This window comes from Megalops cyprinoides, chromosome 12 (genome assembly GCF_013368585.1).
Source record: "Megalops cyprinoides isolate fMegCyp1 chromosome 12, fMegCyp1.pri, whole genome shotgun sequence".
In the NCBI taxonomy this organism is placed as follows: domain Eukaryota; kingdom Metazoa; phylum Chordata; class Actinopteri; order Elopiformes; family Megalopidae; genus Megalops; species Megalops cyprinoides.
This window is the reverse complement of record NC_050594.1, coordinates 29,069,642-29,092,602: the sequence shown is the minus strand read 5'-3', so window position 1 is coordinate 29,092,602 and position 22,961 is coordinate 29,069,642. Positions and strand designations below refer to the sequence as shown.

At 46.7% G+C, this 22,961-nt stretch overlaps 1 protein-coding gene across 1 annotated transcript in view; it reads right to left on the bottom strand.

The window, feature by feature from the left end:
• Window positions 1-22,961, bottom strand: part of dnajc17 (DnaJ (Hsp40) homolog, subfamily C, member 17) — a 50,574-nt gene that overhangs the window by 19,983 nt on the left and 7,630 nt on the right. Inside the window, exons 2-10 of the mRNA XM_036541522.1 lie at window positions 21,565-21,634; window positions 18,998-19,056; window positions 18,779-18,866; window positions 17,564-17,640; window positions 16,833-16,947; window positions 15,686-15,735; window positions 11,562-11,639; window positions 9,168-9,248; window positions 8,497-8,628 (exon numbers count right to left, since the gene is read on the bottom strand). Of these exons, the coding sequence (XP_036397415.1) occupies window positions 8,497-8,628; window positions 9,168-9,248; window positions 11,562-11,639; window positions 15,686-15,735; window positions 16,833-16,947; window positions 17,564-17,640; window positions 18,779-18,866; window positions 18,998-19,056; window positions 21,565-21,634 (750 nt within the window). The remainder of the gene's footprint in view (window positions 1-8,496; window positions 8,629-9,167; window positions 9,249-11,561; window positions 11,640-15,685; window positions 15,736-16,832; window positions 16,948-17,563; window positions 17,641-18,778; window positions 18,867-18,997; window positions 19,057-21,564; window positions 21,635-22,961) is intronic.

The following is a 22,961-nucleotide window of genomic DNA, read 5'->3' as shown; positions in this document are numbered from 1 at the left end:
CATCTTAGGTCACTGCCATCCTGCGTGGTCACAGGGCCAATTTTTCGGCCCGCGCAAATCCCAGCAGAGCTGCCCCCTCCTCGGTCACGTACGAAGGTAACCCCCTCGCCCTTATGCAATCGCACAGCGAAAAAAAACGGGCCGCTCTGCTTTCAATAACAGAGCCGGAGCGGGCTTCGGCCCAAAGCAGCCCGCGGGCCTGGGCTCAAACGCCGGTGCTGTTTGCTTAGCTGTAAATCTCGCCGCTCACCGCAGACTCCAGCTCCGCGAGAGGCAAAACAGCCGGGGTAAGGCGATACTTCCACATGTGCCCAGGGCCCGTGGGGCTGGGGAGCGGGGGCCATTCATTACGAGCGGGCGCCTGATGAGGCTTTAAACGCTACCTGCTGAACAAACACGCCTGCTGCCCGCCGAGCGCCGGGCCTGCCGACCCACCTGCCAGGAAAGCCTGCCGCGCGGCACGACAGGGGGCCATTGCAGGGGGGCGGGGGGCGGGGGGGATGTAGGGCCATGTGCTTCGGGCTCCAGTTACGTGCTGTCAGGCCTCCAAGCGAGCCCCGACGGCCTCCCCAACCACATTCATCCCGCTTGCTCAGAGCGGCTCCGAGCACTGCTTCAGTCGGAGTTTGTGCCAGTGATTATACATCCTATTTATTAAAACACAGCCATCCGCTTTCAGAGATTCAGATCCATGTGGATGAACAGGTGGACAATGAGTAACTGCTTGTTTTAAAAATACTCTTCTTAAAAACCAAATCCTTTGGCTATGGTGGCCAGTTCATATTAAGTGGTCCATAATCAAAGCAATAACCTACGACTATGATTTGTTTAAGAAAGCAAGTTCTGTACAATTGTGCCCCCAGGAATGAGGAATGGTTTGATGGCTGTTCTTTTCTTTGTGTGTACCATGTACTGTGGTGGAGTACATCATCTGCACGTGTGTTATTAAAAACAATATTCAGTGCAGACGTTAGCATCATTATATCTACTCTCACTGGAATACAGTGTGTAACTGTGTTTGACACATTCCCATGAAGCCCGTTTACAGAGGAAGCAATAAGAGCTTTTAACGCCAGTTTTACAACAACATTTAGATGGAGGAAACTCAGTACATGTCACGGGGCTCAGGAGTGTCCGTTTGTCTTCCTCATGACGGCTTTCACGGCTGTAATCTTTAAGCCCCTCTCTGATAAACACTCGCGTGCAGCAGCATATGATACACATGTAGTGCGGCCGTCCGCTGGCCCTGCACATGTTCGAGAAGAAGAACCAAAGATGAAAAGTCAGCTGCATGAACAGGCTCATGTTCAATATCAAGGCTCTTTCTCATTCCCCAGCATCAATGCAAAAGGCGGAAGACGCTGGTCTTCAATGAATAACAATGAATGAACAATGAACAATGAACAATGAATACAGGAAATACTGTAAGTGCTATTATATTTCAAATGTCATTAAACGGAGAAGATGAAAGGGTCATCTTTACTGTACCAAAAATGTAGCACATCAGGGCTATTGCCTGGGCAATATTTCAATCCTGTCCTGACCACATTCCTCTCTATGTTCACAGATATGCAAGGGAGAAAAATCCCAAATTCCATTTTCAGTAGGTCTGAGGTGGACCTGCCCAAATCAACATTTCAGCTGGCTTGTGCAGTACTGCTAAGACATTATGATAAATGGACACATTTGTTTTGCTTTATTACAACCATAAGGTGCCATCAAAGGCAATGGCCACATGTCTGTCATATAGTACACCTCATTAATTAAAAAAAGACAGCAATTAAAAGTACTGTAAATCTGATCCTGACAAATGTGAAGGCAAACCGTCCAAACATTGCTTGGATTACCTTAGGAAAGTAAGCTGAGGAATTTCTTAACCAACTTGTATTACTGATAATGAACTGAAAGTTGATATGAATACAGAAATGCTTAGTTGTGCACACCTCCATAATAAAGTGGAGTTACTGGAGGGTCTGAATGACAGAGGGTGTGGTTAGACCAAGTGTAAAGAATTTCCCATGAACATATGTTAATTGGAGGTAAAGTCCAATTCTTGAATTCACGGAATGTTCAAAATGAACAAAAACCCCATACCCATCTCTGGTTGTTTCTAGGATTATTCATCAAAATTTTAAAACTAATCCCTAAATAAATGACAAACCACCACCTTCCAACAATTCCTTCTCAGCAGCTCCTCTGTATCTGACTCTCAAACCAATGCAAACAATGAGTCACACTGCAGCTGTATTGCAAAGAATGATAAATAAGGAAGGTATTCACCGCATTTCCACTGAGAGGAAATGTATACGTTATTGTATGTATTATTTTCAAGATAATGGAAATGCAGGGATCAAAGATCAAGAATGTCTACCCGGTAGAGATGGCTGAAAGCAAACAGAAATAACAACATAAAAATATAAAGGCTTGAAGCGTTGAAGGGCAATGCAATCAGATTCTCCTTCAAATGAAGACATATGCCACAGCCCATTTTTCCATTTTGATCCAATGTGTTTTTTTTCCAGGCCTGACATTCAGGAGGAAATGGCTTCAGGCAGACAGTACTACAATGTCTCGCTCACACTCTAGCAGAGCATCTGTCACTGTCACCGTCAACTAACCATCTTCCAGAAACTGCACCATCCGAGAGCAAACATCTGTCTGAATTACATAGCTGGTCGGCCTAAACCACACTGCTGGCTGCGTGTGAGTGTAGAGTACATCTATGTCCCTAATCGCCTGGGAAATATCATATCCAATATTACACTCGCCATCAAACTCACACTCACATACATTTGTTTGGAATCATGAGCTTTTCCACAGATTGCAGCATTTCTCTGTCCCAGTACATTGATATCCATTGTATAATATTACATTGCCACCCTCACAACCATGACATGAAAATAGATGGGCTCTCATTTGCAGACACTGTATACTGTCTGCCCGATACCTGATAGCCTATGTGTAAATTTGGAGCAGCTGAAAGCTGTATGACATAAGACAGGGAGAACAGGATTTTAAGCAGAAAAAAGGTGTAAATCAGCTTCAGGGAGGACCAGGCTGGCAGCAGGATACCAGTGCATTTCAGTTTCCTGTCAGTTTCTCCTTTGTCTCTGTGCGACAATCGGCAAACCCGGTAACAATGCAGGTTACATTACATTACACTATTGTCATTTAGAAGACGCTTAGACGCTCTTATCCAGAGCAACTTATATAGGTTTCAATTTTTACATGTTATCCATTCATACAGCTGGACATTTACTGAGGCAATTGTGGGTTAAGTACCTTGCCCAAGAGTACAGTAGCAGTGCCCCAGTGGGGAACCGAACCTGCAAACTTTTGGTTACAAGCCCTTACCACTATGCTACACTGCTACCCGTTCAACTTCATATTTCAAATATTTATGTTTCTATCATATTATTGCTCTTTAACACTGAGGTGTACATCCAAACAAGCATATGGAGAAAATTTCATATTGTAATATGGATATCTGGAAGCAAGACTTCATTTGGTTGGCCGTGAACATTAGCCTGGTCAGCAATACAAATGTTCACAAGGGCCTTAGCATCATGGTTATTGCCTCCTTTGTCTTGCATTGTTGTGAGAGAACTCTAGCGGTTTGCCTCCTAACACTGTCTGATCTTGGCCACACTGGGTCTTTCCTGGCCCTCTTGCACACTCTCAATTCATAGTGTCCACAGTTACCATTCAGCCATCAGCAGCACAGACCCACAGGAGATCTCCACCATACACCCAGTCACAACCACAGAAGTCACAGGATGTAAGGAACCTAAGCTCTGGAAATGCACACACCTGGTTTCCTACGGCAGTCAGACAGACAGGCTTGACCTGTCCTTGGACCACTACATATCATCATCAGCAGAATGGCGGTACTCTCCCGAGAGCATTAGGAGTGTAAAGTTTTGCTTAACAAACACCGAAACACACGGCCGACGTGAAGAACAAAGGGACTGTAATTGGAAGACAAATTATCTTGGCGCTGTGCGACTGGCCAGACATTTTAAACTGCGACGTGCGCCGGCACATCTGGTACCACTTTCCCCAAAATTCCAGCTCACGATCATACAACAGAATACTGGGAAATACAAAGAGATACATATACATGCATATTTCTAAGTTTGTTTTCTTTACCAAAAATTACTTTTTGAAATACTGTTTTGACAACTGAGTCATTCCTATTGTGATTGCCTCTGACAATACAGTCTAATGCTACTGGAAATATTCAACATGTTTCAGCCAGGATTTACTTTGCTGATGCCAATTTCCCAGGCTAATATTGTTTATCAAATACTGGACAGTGTCAAAATGCATTTAACAGCTACTAGCCCCCTATGACTTAGTTTAGCAGAATTCAAATTTTTTTCCCTGCAATTACATGAGGAGAGGCAAAATAAGACAACTTGCACATTACCAGTTATTAAAAACATGCTGTAGCTACAGCCCTTATAGACAATGATCAAAATGAGTTCATCCCATGTGGCTCAGTTGGTAAAAGCACTCGTTCTGAGTGTAGACTGAATGCTATGGCCCGGTTCCAACCCGACCACGTCACCAGCCGACAGCGACTGGGAGCTCACAGGCGGAACACATTGGCTTCCTTCCGCTGGGGATAAGCGTGGGTACGTTGGCAGGGGCTTTGGTCCCATTAGCAACAGCGACCCCTGCTAGTCGATCGGGCGCCTGTGGTCCACGTGCCAAAGCTGCATATGAAATGTCTTCCTCCAACTCATCTGTGTGCTAGCTTAGCTTGTGGACTGCAGTGCGAAAAGAAGCAGCGGCTGACATCGCATGTCTCGGAGGAGGGCACGTGCTTGTCCACACTCTCCCGGATTGACAGTGGGGGTTGTGCAATGGGACCGAATGATAACAAATTGGACATTCCAGAATTCAGGGAATTGGCCATTCCAAATTGGGGAGAAAATGGGGAAAAAAGGAAAAATTTTATGTTATGGGTTTACCTTAAATCTGAGTGGTTGGCTCCTTTGTACCTCAGTGGTCAAGGCGTTCACTTTGAAAGCAAGCTGAGCTCTGTGGCCTGGGTTTGATCCAAGCTGTGTTATCAGCCGACAATGACCGGAAGCTCAGAGTGAAAACAAACTGATTTCGACAGGGGTGAGTAAGGGGGCCAGAATGTGGCCATCTTGTTACAGACTATGATCAATGGGGTCCCCACAGTCTGCCTGTTTAAAGCTGCACATGAAGTGCCTTCCTCCAACTCTCAGACCTCTCAGATCTCTGTCCGCGATAACTCTAATTGTAGATGGAGGTGTGAAAAGAAGCTGACATCACACATTTCAGAGGAGAGCACATGTGTGTCTGTGCTCTCCTAGAGGGTTTGCAGTGGCTGCAGCAACAAATGGCATTCTAATGACATAATCAGGAATTCCAAATTGGGAGAAAAAGGGGGGAAAAGCTATTTATTGTTTAAAACTCTGCACACATTGTGCCTGTGGGGCACTACCATTCTTAGTTCTGTCCTCATTTGCTAAAAAGTAAAAAGACAGAGTCTGCTATTGAAACACATGCACCCCACAGTGGGTCACCCATTCACCCCTCTCCCACCATGTATCTAAACTGTTCCGTCCAAAAAGCCTGCTGGGATCACACACCATTCCCACACATCAAATCCTTACCACAACATTTGCCCTCAGCTTCGTTTTCTCTTTTGTGTCCAAGTAAGTCTGAGCTAAATTAAATGATAATGATTGCCACCACTGACAGATGTCCCTTAACTTCCCCCATCACAACGTTTCTTTCATCCTTTAATGGTCTTTACAAAAAGTCGCAATCTTGGCCAAGCCATATCTCTTCCCAGAAAGAGAGCACTGTTACAGCTGTGAACAGCATGATTCTATCCTCACAAGGCTCTGTTCGTTTACTTTGGTGAGCTTGCACCCAATGGTGAAAGCTAGAAACAAAAACAGGATGAGGTCTCAAAATGGAAGATACGCCAGTTCCTGTTAGGCTTAGGCCAGGGCTATTCTGACTAAGTTATAAGTGTAGTGCTTCAGCAGTACTGATTTAGTGCTTGCACCAAATCAGTCTTGTAAGAAATTCTCTCAAAATGCAATGTGCTAAAATATGGGGCATTAAATCTGACATCGGGGACAAAGTGATTTATGGTGTACCAGTGTTCTGAAGGGGTTGGGCTGCAGGTGTGACTGGGACAGAAATCACCCAGGAGGCCACAGCTGGGGACTAGAATTCCACAATTCTGGGAGGTAGAGGTTTAGGAGTTGAGTTTTTTTGTTTAGTTTTTTTTTTTTTTTGCTATTGCCTGGCCTTCGTAGATCGTAAAGCCTTCGAATGCGAAGGGCTCAAAATAAAAACTATAACAAAAGCCTGATGTAGTCACTTGAATCAAATTTCACACTATTTTTCATTATTGCACTCAGACTATCATTAATATAATTTGTTTTACTTCTTCTGAGGACTTTCTATGTTATTCTGTTTCACTGGCCTTGCTCCTTGTTTAGAACATACATCCAGGGCAGCTGAGTCCAGATTTATTTGGGGGAAAGAGCACTTGGCTGCAAATCACACTGCAATGTTTGTTGACATGGGCAACATTCATTGATATTCTTCAGTATGGGCCAGAGATTTATCAATACAATTAAGCAAGCCACTTTCATAACCATGTAATCAAAGTAATACTGTTCTACCTTTGATTGTGGGAAGTAATGGAACTGTATTCACAATCATCAAAAGACTGTATAATCTTGGAACAGAAAAAAGTATGAAAATCCATAACCCAAACCAGCTTCTCAAATATTAAAATTTATTATGGCACAAAGTGGAAACAACAATTTACTGCAGTAAAAACAAATTCCAACCATATACAAACCCTCTATCCTTTTTCAGTTTCCATCTCCAGATCCTAAGAGACACAGTGAGCTGTATTCTCAGTCATTGTAAAATTAAACCTACATAGCACGTCTCCACAATGCTAATTAAAAATCAGACGGACTGATCAGGAATGGTCTTGATATCCATGCTACAAGACACCCAGCGGTACGGATCACCTGTTACAGTAAGCAATCCTCAAACAGACCTGTAAGCAGGGTGGTAAATCAGGTCTGTTACAGTGTAACTCAAGGCCCAGCTACAGCTGCGTAAGCTCCCCTGCCTCTGGAACTAGATCTCCTCATTAAAAAAGAAAGGGAAGAAACTGAGGTAACTCTTCTCCCTCAGCTCCAGTTGTACTGTGTAACTTTAGCACTGAGAACAGACTGGTGAGGTAAAAAGCGCGCCTTTATCCCACTCGACAATCGCAGCTGGTGCTCGGAAGAGGGAGCTCTGTTTCGGAATCCCACAGGGCCACCGGGACCCCCTGGGTTTCCCCTGAACGACCCCCAAGGCCAGGTGTGAGACACCATTACTAATATCGCTGGACCCCATTGAGTCACGCGGGCCTGCTCAGAGAGAGCCTTTCTCACAGAGCACTAATGTGAAAATGATCTTGTTATAATGATGTGTTCTTTTTCTTCCACAATATACTCAAAAACAGATGGTGCGCCCAGCGTTCCTAATCCATCGGACAATGTCATCTACCATAATAATAACATAAAATATAATGTAATTACAATAACAAATCCCAACGCTAAAACAGTGACCCAAAGTGCTGTTTCTGACAAGAGATTCGAATAATTGTTCTGGGCCATTTCACAGCTGAACCTCAACGTATCACATCAGGCCCAGGAGAAGAGAGACAGGGGACTATAGTAGGGGGGGGGTAGTGATGGTGGCACGTAGAGATTCTGCCTGTTCCCTTTGGGCTCTCCTGCTGCCCCGGCACCTTAGTACCCACAATGCTTCCTCTCCGCTGCCGTAGCAGGATGGGAGGCCTTTAACGTGTTGAGAACCACGTGAAGCCATTTAAAAAGCGGCGATTGTGCAAGCCATCCTCTTACCCATTACCCCCCCCCCCCCCCCCCCCCCCAAAACCACCTCCCACCACTCTTCGTTTAAGCAAGCATTCCTCCCATACTCCTGAAACAATCCCACATGTAGGTTTCCTCTTTTCGGCACGAGATCCTTTAGTAAGAATTCCCAGGTTGGATCACACCGCAGTAGATTCCGGAATGCCTGCGCTGCATGGCAAAGAGTGTGTGTGTCTGCTGGGAGGTAAAACTGCATGAAGCCCTTTGTGAAAAGCAGGCTTGGACTCCGGCGAGTAGTGGGTGAACAGGGGCCCTTTCCAAGGCAAACAAATCTAAGCCCGTTTAACCAAACACTTTGTCCAGGCCCAGATGAGAAGAGGGCGAGGGATGGGACAATATTTGCACACAGACTCGGAAATAAAACCCTACAAGTTCAAATATTTCTTAGGGGCTAGTAGCTTACAATATGTTATTTGGTTTGGAAGTCTGTGGAATATTAATTTATAGTCTTGTGCAATGTAGCAGTCTCTTAAGGGGAAAAAAAAATGACAGTCTGGGAGAACGTTGGCAGTCTGGGCAGAAATACTGGTCACGTTACCTGGACTTGTCGGAATGGCCTGTCCGTTCCATGACTGTGCAATACCGGCGCCGGGGCCTCAGGCTGTCCTTCAAGCCATGAAATTTTCAGGGGGTTTTCTATCAAGCCCATTTCATTTTTATACGCCAATTCCTGGGGGAAAAAATAATCCATAAATAAAAACGTATTATTCAAAGACAAAAGGTGCCAATCATGTTAAGTGGGGATTGAGAGGAACAAACACAAGATCACATTGTGCACTGAACTTTCACTAGCCTCCACCCGCCAAGCTGTTTGGAGACCCTCAGAGCTCCAGACGGTAACCACACTCCCCAAGCCTGGTCCCTGAGGAGGGCAGGCATGTTCTCTCAGGGGTTACCACACAGCAAAGCCGAAGCCACAACAAATAGTACACAACGACAAAAGAGATCAGACCTTTAGACATATCAGAACAATGAGGCCTCTTTGCCAAACAGGCACTGGCTCCCATTAAGAAAGTGCTCCTCTGATTTCCAATAACCGAGAGTTACCCGCAGCTGAAGACAGCGTCGACAATATGAACAGTCAGTATGGGTGCAGAAACAAAGCTATGTTTTAAAGAGATGTTCGGATGAGGAATGAATTGTATATTTGAAACAATGAAGCCCATCCAAATGAAGACAAACCCATTGCAGTGTATATGTACGGCTTACCGCGCCTTTGACTGTTGCAAATTCTGCCACTGCACTTCCTTTCTTCTTCCTCGACACCAGAACATTCAACACGTCACCATACTGAAAGCCAGCAAAGGAGAGTTAGTCATCTTATTGTAATGAAAACGCATCATGCACAAATCAAATTAAATACTTAGATTAAATTAGATTAAATTAAAACATACTTAATGCAGTTTAATATTAAATTTCTTGTTTGGTAAGAAAGCAAAATGATCAGCATCTGCGGTGGACAGGGACAGATTACTCAAATTTCTTATAAATCTGCTGGGAGGATTTAAAATACATTTCATAAATATCATCTACAACTCGAAGGGATGGCCTGCTTGGTCATGAGGCTTAACGAGGGACGGAGTTTCTGCATACAACCTTGCTACAACACCATATGCTTAATGTATGTTGTATGTTGTCTGAAGCTTAACGAAAATAAATTAACAGAATTACTCCTAAGAAGTATCTCCCATAAAGTATCTCATCTGAAGTGTATGCTGGAGTTTTCCAGAACAATTTTATGTAGGACAATGGATAATGGATATGAGGTTTCCTTTTATGAATTTTGTTCATTATATGAGATATCATGGAAAGTCTACAAGACGCTTAGTATGGTTTGAGGCAGGGCTTTGCTATAAGTTTTAATCAGTCTGACATGAGCTCCATTAGATGGTGGAGTGTAACCACAGGGTCAGAGATGGGCTCCTATGCCCATAAAATGCCTCTGACACATTTCACAGGCATTGCCAATTATCATTTTTTTTCCCCAACAATGAACAAGGCAGTGTCAGGAACTGAATGGGGTCCAGGAAGCTACTTAACATTTCAGAGAAATGACCAGTTTGTGCCAAGTTTGGGCTACTTTATAACCGAAGAGCTACGTGCACTCTATTCCAATGGACAACTGGACTTCTTCAGTTCATTCTGTTCCGTGAATGTGAGAATGCAATAAAAAAAACATATCTGCCGAAATTAGCTGCGACCTTTCTCCCAACCCCTGCCAGCAGAAACTTGGAACAGAGAGGCAGGGAGGGAACGTTCTGCCCCAAGTCGACCTGTGACCTTTGACCTTGAGAGGGGGATGTTGACATTCGAAATGTAACTTGGACTGAGTCTCCGCTGTAAAAGATGATCCCTCTCAGCTGCACAGATAATTGCAGCGGGGCTATTGATTCAGGTCAGGCAAGAATAAAACCGTTAGGCGAAACAATGGCTTCCTTGCTGCGCACGGGCGATGGCTGGTTAATGTCACCTGTAATAGGTAGAGACTCATTAAGCTGTTGCGTGCGTCCAAAAGAAGACAAGCTCAATTTCTGCACCCTTGTGAGAATACAAGCAAAGCAAGACTCCAGGAAACCTCTCTCTCCCTCGCACAGTCTCTGGGAAAAGGACAGGCCTGGAATGCAAACGTACACCCAGGACTCCAAATCTTGCCAATAGCGACAAAGGGAGTCTCCGCAGACCTCCGCTGCACGTTTCCAAATATCTGTACTGTTTTTTTTTTACCGCGCGTGATAGGCCAAAGTACGCTCAGAGCCTTTCCCACGGTTGGCGGCAGTTAGTCCTCTTGCAGTGTTACCTGTTGCTCCCGTTCCCTCACCCAGCGCCTGCTTTTCCACTCCTTTAAAACCTCCTGGTTTGGTCGTTTCGTTTTTACCCTTTCTGTCTCAGAGAAAACAAGGCTTGTTTTCCGACAATCTTTTGACCCAACTTCCCATGTTGGTGAAGATAACCCCAGCTGATAATGTGGCTGGGGAAGGTGGGGGGGGTTGAAACCGTGCCGTTTTGGACACCAGTAAGTCCTGGACTGGCCCCGCCCACATTCCTGCCAGACCGTTTGTCTGCTAATTCGCCTCCCGACTGGCCTGGGTCTGAGGTGGTACAGCATTGCATGAGAAGAGCACATTTCCTAGCGACTCCCCAGGCGCTTCTAAACCCACCGATTAACAGGGGCACTAACAATGGCGTGCCCCGCATTAGGAGGGCAGCGTTTCGCCCTCAGCAGTTTCTCTGCAACAAAACTTAATGGCGCCCGCGCGAGGGAGGGGGGGGAATAAAACATTCCCGCTCGCTGACGTCATGCAGGCCTCCGTGCGGTGCTGGACTCCTGGCAGGCTGCATGTGAAGCTGGAAATAAACGCAGGTTCCTCACACCCGTTCTCTGTCCTGCTTTTATTTCTCACAGCTCTACCAACCTGCCATTAGACGCTCAACCGACCCCTTTCCTGCTGCACGAAGGTTTCATCTTCTAAAGAATGTATATGCCACGAAAAAGTATTACTGATATTCATGTGACTGCTTAAGCCCTGTTATCACCCTTTGAGATTGGCACTGAGATTTAGCGGTGTGCCTGGGGAGTTGATTGCTGCCTCATACGGGACCCACCTTTTGTAGAAGGCCGAACAGTAGGTCTTGGGAGTAGCCACCATTCGTGTCATCCTCTTTTGAGCTCTTCCACTTCAGCTGGTGGACAGAAGGAGATGAAAAAAAGTCAGACAGACGACACTAATGTGAGGTAATTGCACCAGTGCTGAAGGGTCAGGGGTTTGAATCCTGCGCTGGATACTGTTGCAATACTACTGCAGCTTAATCTTGGATCATCAAGGAGATGTAAGGTGTTCTGGGTAACCAGGATCTGCTAAAAACATATTTGTAATGAAAAAACAGGACAAAGAGCAAGGAGTTAATTGGACTGCAGCTGTACAAAAAGCATACTGGCAGCAGGGTTTCTCTGATGACATGCATAGATTAACACAGAATGGGACCAGTGTTGGTCCAGAGAGCACTGCTAGAGGCTAGTTTGGAGCGCACCCACCACCACCTTGGAGACCTTGACTCAATTTATATTTAGCTTTCCGTGTCAGAGGGTGTGAGGCAGAAAAGGAACACAGGGGTCCAGACCAATAACAACACACTGACTCATCCCCTACATAGTGCCTGACAACCAAATATTCTCAATAACAGAGACCAGAGATGAGTTAAAGGCTTGCTTCCCTGGACATCTGCCTTTTAAAAATGCATGTGGTTTCTTACCTTTACAGTAACTGGCATTCTAAGCGAAAACCTCTTAGTTTAGTTTTAAAAATCGTCATGTGGTTCAACAGCCAACTTCATTATCTATGACCCTTATAAAAAGCCCAGAAACCACTGCTTTAATGTTTATTCTCTGTGAAAATTTGGATTGCAGGTATGCCATCCCCAAAATGACTTATCTGCATAGTAGAGAGGGCTGGGCCGTTTTAGTGTTTCCTACAAAAATAACAACAACCTTAAAGTCTTGTCCTTACAAACATTTAAGTCTGTATCATCTGACCACAAAACCATTGTTTAATTACATCACTGCATTGATAAACTCCAAACATGTAATTTGTTGCAGAGTTGAAAATCAAGTATCCAATCATGGGTGATGCATGACGGGAAGTCACACATGCTGATGTCAGTCTGTGACACTGACATGTAAGGACAAGGAGATTTCTATGCAGAGAAAGCAATTCCTCGTTTAGCATTACGTACCCATGCTAAACCATGAGGTAGGGGAATACACTTGCGGTTCAGATTTGTTATAGTCACCCTTTAATGGACTGAAAGATAATAAAGTTTATAACTAGCCTTGGAGGTAACATTGTAGTGAAGCAACTGAATTGCAAGGGTCACCAATATCTAAATGTGTTAGTCATTTTCCATCTACCATGCCCTACAGGAAAATCTGTTTCTAAGCAAAGTGCGTGCTGTGCTCTATGCCGATTTAAACGGGTGAGATAATTGTCTGAAAGGTCTGAAAACAAGATTTTAGAAGGCAGTTTCAGACCCTGAGCAATCTTCACTTGGGGTTCATTCTCTACATTCAGTGTACATAATGACACACAAAGAAAGAGGCGGAATAACACATTCAGCACTTCACATTTATAAGCGTGCAAAATAAAGGGGGAGGACATCACCATTGGATACCACCTCGTTACAACCTTGAATCATAACATGACCAAGCATTAAAAAGCTGATTAAAAACATTGTTGGCTTTTAGTTCTGGAATGCCTTGTGTCCCCACTGTTCTTCAGACATTGCCAATGATACATGAAGCAAGTGACAGGCATTCCTCTGTTAAGAGAGCTGCCTCGGTTAAGCTCCAAAGCACCTTCCGGCTAATGATTGTGAAATGAGCGAACACAAAACAGAAATCACAGTGAAACACTCAGAACTCCTGTCAGCCTGTGCAATTGTCTGGGGCTCTTCCCCATTAGGGACACAACCACCATTTTCCAGCCCAATCCATTCTTGATGAGGTGAAGCTCTGTATTAAAGTGAGAAGTAGTGTGACCCCCTCCAACCAAAACTTGCACGCACTATTTGAAAAGCTGGAGTGAACATTTTAGTAAAAATACACAGGTTACTTAGATCAACTGCTGCGCTGAAACGATTTCATTAAGCGCGTAGCAGAGCATGGTCAAGACCTTGTCTCCCTAACAGTCTTGGACAGTATTATAAATGGGGAACAGCAATGACAAGCCCAGGCCCAGATCTCTGTTCACTGTCAGAGAAAACAGTTTCTGGGAATTGCCTGTCTCTACTATTTCTATTTGAACAATTATTTTAAAAATGCACTTTCCTCCTCCCCAAGCTGTTCATTTCTCCTCCACAATAACTTTGTACCCCATTAATCTTTTGACAAGGCAGAACAGTGCTTGGGTGATACCCAGAATTTGGTCTGGTGCCGCAAACTGCTCGAGTATATGTTACTTATAGTCTAAACAACTTGAAATGGGTTTTAGGGGCTCAGAATTAGCATTCTCTGGCATTGCCCAACAGCTACAGTCCATTTGAGACTGAACCCAAACTCTCTAACCGCAAATAATAGAAAGGTTTTCAGAACAAAAATAAACACACGCTCACACACACAAAAAAATAATGCAATATAACCAGACATCAACCTCCAGAGGCCCGCGTCCCGTCTTTCTGGTCTAAATGTGGATATTACTGATCAAGTTCAGCTTTGGTCACTGTAACCCCCCCAAAATAAACAAATGTTTACGACCGCTTGACAATTGCAGGGCACACAACGGCGCCCTTCCTGGCGGCGTTTTTATGCGCTTTTGTTTCCACCACCGAAATTCCTCTAAGAAAATATTTTTGCAAAATCATTCCTTTCCGTTCCGCTTGCTCCCCAGAGCAAGTATGTCAAAACTGAAGTACCTGCCTGTGCGCACGCAATGAAAACCTAAGTAGGCCGAGAAATTAAAGATGAAAAAAACACAACACAACTCAGCCACTCACGAACCATCATTTATTTATGATTTGGGTCCAGCTCAGGTTAAGAAGTCTATGAACCCCACGATCCATCAGGTGGCAATGAGAATGAACATCAGGCCCCCCACATAAACAGCACTGGCTCCGCCGCTATGTTTACAGCCAGAATGTCAGGAATTATGACAGCTTTATTTTGACAACTGCTTCTGAAAACAATTCATTTTGGTGGGAAATTTGTTTTGCTTTGGAGATATTACTGATTAGAACGAAGGAGCCCCTTCCCCGGGACTGATGTGCTGAAAGCCTGCCAGCTTTCTGCTGTCTGGAAGAACTGCTAAAATGACCCCCCCCCCCCCCCCATCTCCTCTTTCTGAAATGTAAGGAACATTTTATTAAATCTTGACGGAGTGTAATTTTGAAAGAAGGAAAATTGATGGTGGGTGGGGGAGCGTTCAGGTAGGCAATAAAGAAAGTAATAATTCTATTCTCTTGAACTGACTGGACAGGGAGAAGTTGTAAATGCTGATGTAGTCAAAACAGGGAACCTGACTGGATGCAGGCAGACAGAAGGTAAACCTCTTTCAGGAGATATGTACTGCAAGTTGACTATGAGGGGGAGGGAAAAGAGAAATGTATAGCTGTTAATCTCCAACAGTTTAATATGCTGTTAGATATAATTGGTGGCTCAGTGGTGGCCAGTTAATTTTTTTCAAGTCTTTCAGCCAAGATACTGCTGCGTCTACAGCTAGGCTTCAAAATACTCACTCAGGCTTGCGTGTAACATAATAATAAGACTCAAAACTTGACCCAAGTGTTTATTTTCCTAGTTGAACACATAAACTTGAAATGATCTGTTATGGGATGGACTATTCCTGATGTGTATCACACAGTTTAACAAGATTAAATACATAAACACATTAGCTAATATCCCCAGTGTCCTTTAATAGATGGGGATTGAATGCTTTCCAAATGAAATACATGATTAAGTTTCGATGTAGTTACAGCTTTCTGGGTGATAGGCTAAGCAGGATGTATTAAAAAGGAACTGAATGCATACTAACTTGGGGTTGAACATGTTGGGATAAACATCTTTGGTCACCACTGTCTTTTTTTTATTATAAACCTCTCACAAATGTGAAATGTCTGGGGGATTCCTCCAGAGTTTTGTCTCACTCCTGACAGTCCCGCATCTCCCTGGGACACCAGTCTGACGTTATCCAAGGACCCACAGACACACACAATCTGAAAGCAATATTTTAACGGCTTACTTTTAATTTGGGGGTCACGCTGCTGTCGGACCGCGTCCGCCGCTCAGTGCCTGTGAGGGACAGAGAAAAAGAGAGACTCAGTTTTTTTTTTTTTTTTTTCCCATAAATTCAAAATGAGCACCATAAATAATATGACCTGTGATGGGGTGGGGGGGAGGACCGGGCTGTCAAGAGCAGGACATACAGTCCCACGGAGGGGCAGGAACGAGGTCGTCTTGCACCGTGGCCTGGGGACTCTGGCGCATATTTACAGAGTGCTGTCAGTCACACAGGACTGCTCCAGAACAACCGACGGCTTCTGGCTCGGACCCCCAAAGTGCTGAGCCAAGCAGCGACTCTGGAAGCACGTCGGGCCACTGAGGCCCGCTTGCGTGTGAGCCCGGGCTGTCCCCGCCCGCCTCGGCGCGGCCGCAGAGGGGGTTCAGGAACAAGAGCCTGTCCTCACGCCACTTCCCCCCGCCATCACCGTTCCTCCTCTTGTTTGCTTACAGAGCAGAAACCTGAGTGGCCGCCTGGCCGACGGGCTGCATTTACATTCTAGGCGGTGTCCTTTTCTCCCCGGTTATGAAAACATCAGACACGGAGACATGAAGCACGGAGGAGTCAGACGGAGCAGAGTTCAAATGCGCACGCAGCCGGTTCACACCAGGACTGCGCTGGTGGCCAAAAACGGCCGCTTGCGATATGATTCAAAAACACATGAACGTGGTCCATGTGCTTTAATGCAAGTTGCTGCCACCTGCTCCCACAGCTGCCTCAAAAGCACTCTTCAAATGTCATATCTCTGGGATGATGCTGATAATCAGAAAAAAACTACACATATACAAAATAACGAATAAAATAATGGAATAAATGGCATGCATCCATGCACGTGTGGGTAGAACTGAAGTGAATCAGTAATCACCAACGGTCAAATCTATTGACCGTTAATTGCTTTTAGCAACAACCAGCAATAATCCAACTTGTCTAATAATGTATAACACCTGGAGTAGTGTGGACTAGTTATAAACCATTTGTGTGTAGGAGACGCATAGAGAAGAGTTTTCTGAGGAGGGCAACTGCCCTGCAATTGTGCGGTGCTGTATGGACCAGTTGCGCATGGTGCTTGGAGCTGTGAGGGCAGGTGAGGGCAGGCCCTGTGCAGTACCTGGTGCTGCGCCTCCTCCATGCCCTCCTCCCTCTCTCTCCTTCTGGATCTGCTCCTTTATCAGCCTCTGTTCCTCCTGCAGCTGCCGTGAGCCCTCCTCCCGGAGCCGAGCAATCTGCGGGCGAGAGGCAGAACAGAGAGCCACCGTAAACAACCACACGACGCAGCACATCGTTATCAACATTATCAACATTATCTTCACACACCTGAAGCGAAGAGGGGGAAGGGACTGTTCTATAGGGCCAACGATCAGGCTGACATGGCCTCTATGATGGTCACTTACTTCCAAATGAGCGAGTGAGTCTGAGTGTTTGTGACAACACTCTACTGCACAACTGGACACACTGCCATCTACTGGTCAAAGCAAGCATTCGTTTTGAAAGTAGGCGTCATACCCCAGCAGTGCACCATGTACTTAACGCTCAAATGACTTCAATGCTCAAATGCTAAAATTACAGGCCTTTCCACAATATCATACAGCGTCTGTTTCTGTGATATTTACTCCGCCACCAAAACATCATAACTCACACGCCACAGCCCAATGACAGGATTTCTGATGACACCGAGGGTGGAATGCAAACATTTAGACAAGACGCAACCGCACCCCTCTTCTCAGCTGATGTTTTTCTACTGGGTGCAAATAGGGTTCTTTAGGTGACACAAAAAACCCTCCTGGCTCTTTGAAAAGGCACAGGGGGATGTTGTTGTGGGCATTGTGGGCCGCCGCTCACCTCCTCCTCTAGCGTGCGTGTGATTTTGACCTCCTCGGCGCTCTGAGCCTCGGCCTCCCTCTCGCGCGCCTCCAGGTCTGCAAAGCACACACCAGCACTGCATCAGGGATGGGCCTTCCTCCGTCGTTAAACCACACGTACCCCCACCTCATGCACCACACTCCCCACCCCACCCCACCTCTCCAACACAGCCAAACGGAAAAGAAAGGTTTATGGAGTGGAGACGTACACGTTTCTAGGGTGCCAAAGAATAACATAACACCTTGGGAACCTTTTGGGCCTGGGCTATTGTTTGGCAACCCAGCGAGCGCGACAGCGCTCCAATAACTGCCACAGGCGCGCTCGCCGGCGGCCGGTTTTACGGCCGCTTTCCGCTCCGAACGCCAAACAGCCGTCTCAGCTTCCTCAGCCGCTGCACTTCCAGGCTGATAATGGCCGCTGGACAAACAGCGGGCGAGAAATTAGCGGAGCTGGATTTCCTGAGTTCCCCTAGAACACTTCCCCCAGACAGCCATCAGGCGCGGAGACTCTGGGAGTCCCCAGAGCGGGAGGTCCGGCCGACGCACTCCACGCGGCAGCTGTCCGCTATTCCCCGCTCTCAGAAACTGCTGACGCTTTGCAAAAATCGCCTGCACATTCACTCTGAGTAACGGGCCTGTGGTCGGTCACTTGGGTATAACTGAAGCGCACCTTTATTACACACAGCAGTGTGCTGTTGCAGATCTGTTTCTCCTTTTTTAATGTGGAAAGCATAATGCTTTTCTCCCAGTTTCTCCAAATTTAGAACTAAGAGTCTCATAGAGATGGTGCTTATCGCTGCAGTCTCCATCGATAATCCGTGGGAGCATACACAAACACGTGTTCTCCTCCGAAACACATGAGGCCAAGCCCTGCTACTTCACACAGTAGTCCCCATACTATGCTTACATACACATCAGTCAGAGGAGGACACTTCATGCACAGCTTTACACAGGCAGACTGTGGGTGCTGGATCGACCAGCCGGGGTCACTGGTGTCCAATGACAGGCACAAACCCTGACCAACCTACCCACCCCTACCCCCTGGACTTCCAGTCATCATTCCAACCAGGGCCATATCATTATCACAGAGCCATAGCATACAGCTTAGCTTGCAATAAAAGTGAACACCTTGACCACTGAACTACTTGGAAGTCCCCCCTTTTCTATCTCTGTATGGGTGGAGACGTGGCCTCACCTAACTTGATCTTCTTCCTCTTGTCATCAAGCCTCCTGGTTCTCTCCTCGGCTTGTTTCTTGGCTTTGCAGATCTTGTCATAAGCAGCCTGTCATTAATAACGGGGGGGGGGGGGGGGGGTTCGGGGAGACAGTTTAAGTCAGGTTATGTACGCTTGTGTGAAAGAGGACGATATGATAAGGAGACGGACAGAGAGAGCGCAGTCTGCGTGGGACTCACCCTTGCCGCAGCATCAGTCAGGACTTCGAGGGCCTGGGAAAGCTGGTGGAAGAGCTCAGCTGAAAGAGCAAAAAGATAAAGAGTCACATCTCTGTGGTACTTCATGCTTTACACTTCATCTGGCTCAAAAATTTAGAGTGCTGACAGCAGCCTCTGATCATGACAGGCATCCCTTCAATGAAATGTAGATTTCCCTAGAAACGGGAAGGCCTTAAGATGGTCGACGGGAAGGAAAAGGTGATGACGCAGGTGGAAGCAGTTAGCGCAAGTGGCGGCGGGGTGGGGGGGTGTGTGGGGGGCGAGCTGGTGTGCGTGTGAAGGAGGACAGAACGCGGGCGTGGGGGTGCAAACAGGGGCAGGCGGCGCAGCCCGCTACCGTGCCAGCTGGGGCCGCCGTTAATGGAGACATTTCCTGCATTAAAAGGTGCCTGGAGTCTCACGCAGTCCACTTCCTCTAATGATACGCCGGGAGTTTTCCCACGTAAATCTGGGCTTCTCCCTCCGCCGCGCAGCAGGGCGCTGCGAGGGGCCACGGGCGTAATCACGCGTACCACGCAAACCCCCGACCCCCCCCGCCGCGCTGCCGCGGGTTTAATGACTCACTCGAGGGATTTTAATTCCTAACGAGCCACCGCAGGCTCTGGTTTCCCTCTTTGAGGGAGCCCGGGCTACAGGCACGGAACCGAAAACACGCAGCAATTGAGCAAGACTAGAGAGCGAGTTTTGGAGGCACCTCGGCGTGCCTGACGGTGAGGTGGGATCGGAGGCGTCTGAAACCCCGGCCTGCCGGAGAGGCTCTGAATATCATGGCACGGGGACAAGCGCGTAGGCTCCCTGTGGACTGACCTCTGCCTTGACCCCTTCTGTGCCCGCCGGGCCTCGGAGCTCTGCGCTCGTTCGTGTGACTGGGCGAATGCGCACGAAACCGAGGAGCTGGACAGCGTCTCTCCGCGGGGATTCTTTCCGTATGTTCCTACACATCCCACTTTTCCAATTCTGGGAAACGGACCCACTTTCGTATGCTCGCTCCCCATTACCTCCTTTGTTTCCCATTTATTTCACTTAATCAGGAATTGCCAGAGACATCCAGCGACCGCAGAAACCTAGCTTAACAACATGCTGTTGATTTTTTTTTTTCAAGGTGCATTTTTTTTCTGTGGCAAAATTATATTTAAATTTCCGAAACTGATTGTTTACATGTTTCTTGGCCGTGGGCCCCGGAGCTCTGGGGGAGATGCGGAAACACATGTCCCACTGTCTGCCCGCATCTTTGACCCTGCCTGGCACCGGGCTGCTAAGGACTGAGGCAGGGGCTCTAGGCTGGGGCTCTGGGCTGCTGGGGGCTGGCGCAGGGGCTCTAGGCTGGACTGAGGGCTGTTTGGGGCTCTGGGCTAGGGCTCAGGCTGTGGGGGCTGCTCTGGGCTGGAGCCTCTGCTGGTTAGGAAGCCAGAAGAACCCCAGACTCCGGGCTCTGTGGCACCGAGGCTCTGGAAACTGAGAGGGCTTCAGAATTGGTCTCCGGCCTGAGGGAACGCACTGTGCCTTGTCATGTCTCAGACAGAGGGCCGAAAACGTCTGTCCGTATCGCCCCCCCCCCGGGAGAGAGACGACATACCGTTTCATTTAGGAAACGACACGCTGGTTTATTGAAATGCTGCGTGCGAGCGCTCCGAGCTCTGGCAATGTCTGTGCTTGTAGCTGTGGTGCAGAAACACACAGGGAATGTGCGGTTGTATAAGAGCTTAATTGTTGCAGGGATCTATATTGACTGGTGAAAGAGACGCTGTTTTTGGGGGTTTACAGGTCGCACACTGCCTTCTACCCCTCGGGGCCTCTTCTCTCCAACCCGACAGCCCCACAAGCACTGGGACTGGTGATTCTCTGGGACTCATTACCGTTCTACACAGCTCAACATGCACAAGGACAGACGGGGCCGACACGGCGAGTGGTGAACGCACTTTCTGCCTGCACACAGCCAACCAAGGAGAAAGTGGCAGTGAAGCGGCTATTCTGCGCTAATCCTCCCAATCCACTGCACAAAAACAAGTTTTCGTCAAATGTCCCTCATTCATGCACTACAACTAACAGATCGCGACAGTAGGGGGAAGATGAAGTGGCATGCAAGACAGTTTCACCTTAAGATGCGACAGAGATCCACTTAACAACATGTAAGTATGTGTATGACCACGTTCTCATGCTTTTAGCTGAGCTTCTACATACATGCTCTGTACATCTGCAGTTGCTTCGGTTGATTTTTAGAGGGGTTATACAGCTCACGGCAGTTTCCCTTCCAGAGGTTCCTCTCTGCCAAACTCTGATTGGCTCAGTGGTTAAAGGCTGTTTGTTGACTCCCAACCAACATTGTGCATGTGGAGTGGAGCCACTCTGGCCTATGACTGTTCATGACTAACCTGCATAGCGAACTGACCAGATCTTATATATTGGTCTGGTCACCTAAAGACAGCTCTTAAGAGAGAGGCCTCATCTGAGCTGCTACCTAAGTATAACCTGACCTCAGAAACAGGCAGTGAGCACTGCAGCCTACCAGGTCCTCTGTCTTCACTCACCTGCTTTGGGGTTGTCTGGGTTCTTGTCCGGATGGCAAGTCAGAGCTTTCTGTCTGTACGCTTTCTTGATCTGTTGGAGAGAGGAAGGGAACAACAGCACTTAGCTCAAATCCAGCACATGCCAAGAGTGGCAGAAATGAGTCCAGCTACAACATGTGGAGTAACATCTCCACTGAAAGTCCAGGCTTAATGCAAAAAAAGCACCCCGTCTTACAGTACAGCTTACATGTTGTGTGTAGACCATAAAATTCTCAGAGTAAAATCCCAGGCAAGCTTGTATTTTACTGATACTTCAAGGCTCTTCACAATCCTCACCTCTCAGATAATATGCATCCTCTTTTTTTCAATGCTAAAATTAGGCCCAACTAAAAGTGGATAGGTATGCATAGACTATCGGAGGCTGATGAACAAGCATAACGACTGAACATGACTGAGATGAAGTTAGAGGAAAGATTTGTTCAACTACATCAACAAGAACAGTATGGACCGCAACACAACACTGTCAACAGCTATGTGAGAATGTAGCCCTCTGCAAGCTGTGCTCCAACTTTCAAAGCAGCATTTCTGGTTTGTGGCTGCCCCAACTCCTTATGGGAGGCAGTCTGGCTGCGGGCGGCGAACTTTGCTCACCTTTGGCCTTCGCAACATGGACGTTTCACCTGAATTACTGCTTTTGGAAAAAACAGAACATTCACGTGCATAAAAACCCCTTCCTAAACTCAAACTCCCAGATGAAAAACAAAAACACCCTTAAAGGCAAGTTATGAAAGCAAGCCTTGCAAAAGGTCTGAAAATGTCCAAATCCTGACCTAATAGCCAGTGCTAATGGAGTATTCTCTGAGGGTGGAAGAGGGGGAACGCTGCGAGCGAGGCTGGGAATGGTTGTGGCTTCTGGTCTGTGGGCAATCGGGCTCGCCTGCTGCACAATCAGCATCTCCAGTACCATCAGCCGTGACCCCAGAGTCCAGGGGACTGTCACAGCCGCATTGGTTGGCTGTTTGCCTTCTTAAGCTGTCTTGGCCACAACGTTCACAAAGTCCAAAGATCCATTTAATACACAGAAATAAAGTGGGTTCAGCAGAACAGATGCGATCTCTTCTTTGGGTAGGGGAGGTCCACGTGCCAGCTCAGAATATCCTTGTAAATTCATTACAGTCATTTAGCAAACACTCTTATCCAGAGCAACTAACATAGATTACAATTTTATCCATTGATACAGCAGGGTATTTTTCAAGGCAATTGTGAAATAAGTCCCTTGTCCAAGGGCACAACAGCTGTGCCACACCAGATAATCGAACCAAAAAAAAACTTTCAGTTACGAGCCCTTCTCCTTAACACTATACCACACTGCTGTCATTAGAAAAGCACCCTGAATCTCTCTGGAGATTTGCCTAGAG